General features: G+C 38.0%; 1 protein-coding gene across 1 annotated transcript; it reads left to right on the top strand.

The window, feature by feature from the left end:
* The first annotated feature begins 433 nt into the window (after window positions 1-433).
* LOC141665766 (uncharacterized) lies at window positions 434-3,032 on the top strand. Its single transcript, XM_074471746.1, has 6 exons — window positions 434-830; window positions 960-1,421; window positions 1,478-1,766; window positions 2,061-2,345; window positions 2,430-2,535; window positions 2,628-3,032. The coding sequence occupies exons 1-6, from the start codon at window positions 434-436 to the stop codon at window positions 3,030-3,032; spliced, it is 1,944 nt and encodes a 647-aa protein (XP_074327847.1).
* Window positions 3,033-3,705: the final 673 nt, after the last annotated feature.

Genomic DNA, 3,705 nt, shown 5'->3' with positions numbered 1-3,705 from the left:
TCCTTGTCCTTGTGCACACTGCTCTAACTTCAAAAAGTTTTCTGTGAATATAATCAGAGGTCATCTTTATGAATCAGGGTTTAGTTTAGGATATTCTGATTGGATTTGGCATGGAAAAAACCATGATAATAGTACTAGGTCATCTGTTGGTAGTACTTGTCCTCCCTCGAAGCCCATACCAATTTCAGAAACATTTAACGTGTGTGAAGCAGCCTATAGTAGGGAAGATTGCGATAAAGAGTCAGATAACTTTAAGAGGTTTGTTGCCGATGCAGAACAACCTCTGTTTGAGGGAAGTGAGTGTACTAAACTGGAGTCGATCTTAAAATTACATAATTGGAAGGCTAGGTTTGGAGTTTTCGATAAAGCTTTTACTGATCTGCTTCAATCAATTGGATCAATTCTTCCTAAAGATAATCTGCTTCCGTCTAATATGTATGAAGCCAAGAAAACATTGACTGATTTAGGCCTCGAGTATATTAAATTCCACGCTTGTCCAAATGACTGCGTATTATACAGGGGTCCAATTCTCGAGTCTTCTTCCGAGTGTCCCAAATGCCATCTCTCTCGCTGGAAAGTTGGGAAAGATGGTCAAGTTAGGGTAAATGTGCCAGCTAAGGTTATGTGGTATTTTCCGATAATCCCCAGATTTAAAAGAATGTTTAAATCTTCATCTACTGCTGAATTAATGAGTTGGCATACAAATAATCGATCCAAAGATGGAAAGATGCGTCACCCCTCTGATTCTCCTTCTTGGAGAAATGTAGATTGTAGGTGGCCTGAGTTTGGTAGCGAGGCAAGAAATATACGTTTAGGATTAGCGGTCGATGGTATAAATCCACACAATAATGGATTAAATAATCGGTACAGCTGCTGGCCAGTTATGTTAGTAACATATAATCTTCCTCCATGGTTATGCATGAAGAGGAAGTTTATGATGTTAACAACATTAATTTCAGGCCCACAAGAGCCTGGTAATGATATTGACGTATATCTCCAGCCACTGATCGACGATTTAAAAAAATTGTGGGAGGAAGGTGAACCAAACGTGTACGATGCCCATACCAAATCCTTTTTCACTCTAAAGGCAATCTTGATGTGGACAATAAATGACTTTCCAGGATATGGAAATTTGTCGGGGTGCGTTAATAAGGGTTATAGGGCCTGTCCAGTATGCGGTGATCAGACCGTGGCTAAATATCTAAGTCGTAGTAGAAAAATGAGCTACCAAGGACATCGTCGGTATTTAGATCTTTATCATCCGTATAGGAGACAAAGGACAGCTTTTAATGGAGAACAAGAATTTGGTTGTGCACCTGAACCACTTAGCGGAGAGGAAGTGTTGGGGCAACAACAGCAACTTAGGTTCAGTTTTGGAAAGGGGGGAAGCCAAAAAAGGTGGAGTCTCCATGGAAAAAACAGTCAGTTGTTTTTGAGTTAGAGTATTGGAAGTTTCACCATGTTCGACATTGTTTAGATGTCATGCACGTCGAAAAGAACGTGTGTGATAATATAATTGGGACACTTCTATACATGAAATTCAAGAGTAAAGACAGCCTTGCCTCGCGTCTTGATTTGGTTGACATGGGAATACGGCCTGATTTAGCTCCAGAAGTAGGTGAGAAACGAACATACCTACCTCCTGCCCCTTATACTCTCTCCCGGAAAGAAAAACAAATAATATTGGCATCATTGTACGACATGAAACTTCCATACGGACATGCTTCAAATATAAGAAATTGTGTATCGATGATTGATATGAAGTTGTATGGTTTAAAGTCCCATGACTGCCATATCCTTCTCCAATAACTACTACCTGTTTGCATTCGTTCAGTGCTTCCGAAAAATGTTAGGGTTAGTATCATAAGATTGTGTTTTTTCTTCAACTCTCTGTGCAACAAAGTTGTAGATGTGTCAAAGTTGAATAAATTACAAGCAGATGTGATATTGACCCTGTGTGAGTTAGAGAAGATATTCCCTCCGTCATTTTTTGATGTTATGATACATCTTATGGTCCACCTAGTAAGGGAACTGCGATTATGTGGACCGGTTTTTTATAGATGGATGTTTCCATTTGAACGCTTTAATAAAATATTGAAGAGTTATGTAAGAAACCGATTCTATCCAGAAGGTTCTATAGCTGAAGGTTACCTCAAAGAAGAGTCAATAGAATTTTGTAGTGAGTTCTATAGCGGGAGTAGTAGAACAACCGGTCTTCCGAAAGATGAAGAAAATTTTTTTGGTCCAATCGGTGGTGTGACTATGAAGTCAGTTGCAGAAAAAGAACGAGATGAGGCTCATCTTTCAGTTCTTCATAATAATTCAGAAGTGGAACCATATGTTATGTAAGTAAAACATAAAAAGTATACATATAATTGTTAAAGTTGTATTTGGTATAGTTTAGTCGAATTTGATGTAAGTAATTTCAGGTTGCATAAAAAATATTTGGAAGAGATTTATCGAGGGAAAAAGAAGAGTGTACAGTGGCTATTGGGAAAGCACAATCGACAATTTGCCGATTGGTTTGAACAAAAAGTTGGTTTACATTATTTTTCCTTCTCTTTTATTTTTATAAGTCGTGTTTTTAAATTTGTAGCCACTTATATGCATCAATAAATTATATGTAGGTCAGTACAGAAATGAGGGAGAATGCGGAAGCCGTATCTGAAATTATAAGATGGTTGGCTGGGAAACCTTCATTTTCAGTTTTGACTTACGAAAGTTATGCTGTTGAAGGGGTCCGATACCACACAAAGGATCGAGATAATGCAAGGGTAGTTCAGAATAGTGGTGTGTCATTAGTTGCGAGGACAGTCCAAGTCTCTAGTGCTAAGGACATGAATCCTATAGAGAGTGATTTAAAATTTTATGGGGTGATCAGGGAAATATGGGAATTAGACTACCACGCATTCAAGGCCCCTCTGTTTTTATGTACATGGGCAGCAAGTGACAAAGGTGTCAACTCCGATGATCTTGGTTTCACCCTTGTCAACTGTCCGCGATGTTCTAGGATCTTTTTTGGCATGGCCTGAGGAATTAATTAGCTACACAAATGTTGCGGTATAATGAATAATATATATATGTATAATATTGTCTGAATTTTGAAATTAAATTGTTCATTTCAAGATATTAAAAATTAAGTGGTATGTACATTTTATTTTGGTTTTATATTATCATCAGGTGCAGAAAAAGAAAGGCCCCGAACAAGTGCTGAAAAAATAAAAAAGAATGACGGGTTGCAGGATTTGAAGGCACAATTTCTTCAAGAAAAGCCAGGTGCGAAAGTGCCAAAGGGCTTTAAGCTGTTGTATAAACATGCAACAACTTGGATGAAAACTACCGGGGTCAGTATCCAGGTTCGATGTGAGCCGAATGTGTTTGGACATGAAAAAACAATTTATTTGTTGCATGAGAATGTTGTGTCTTTATTGGAGTTTGAAATGTTGGGCCAAGCAGTAGTTGCAAGTTACATGGCGTAAGTTACCTTTTTTTTCTTTTTAATGATCATTTTTTTAATGTTTGTAATTTTCTAGAACTTGCATTTTAACATCAACACTCTTTCGATAGGCACTTGCATTCTGAGATTAGTGAAATACCAGAACTGGCGGAGACATTTGCTTTTATTGACCCCGGATCCACATATCACGTGAATGCTGATTTTGAAGCATACATTTTAAACCGGTTGAGAGAGGGCAACCCGGATCG

This window comes from Apium graveolens, chromosome 6, assembly GCF_009905375.1.
Source record: "Apium graveolens cultivar Ventura chromosome 6, ASM990537v1, whole genome shotgun sequence".
Classification (NCBI taxonomy): domain Eukaryota; kingdom Viridiplantae; phylum Streptophyta; class Magnoliopsida; order Apiales; family Apiaceae; genus Apium; species Apium graveolens.
The sequence above is the reverse complement of the archived record's forward strand: the minus strand, read 5'-3'. Positions and strand labels throughout refer to the sequence as shown.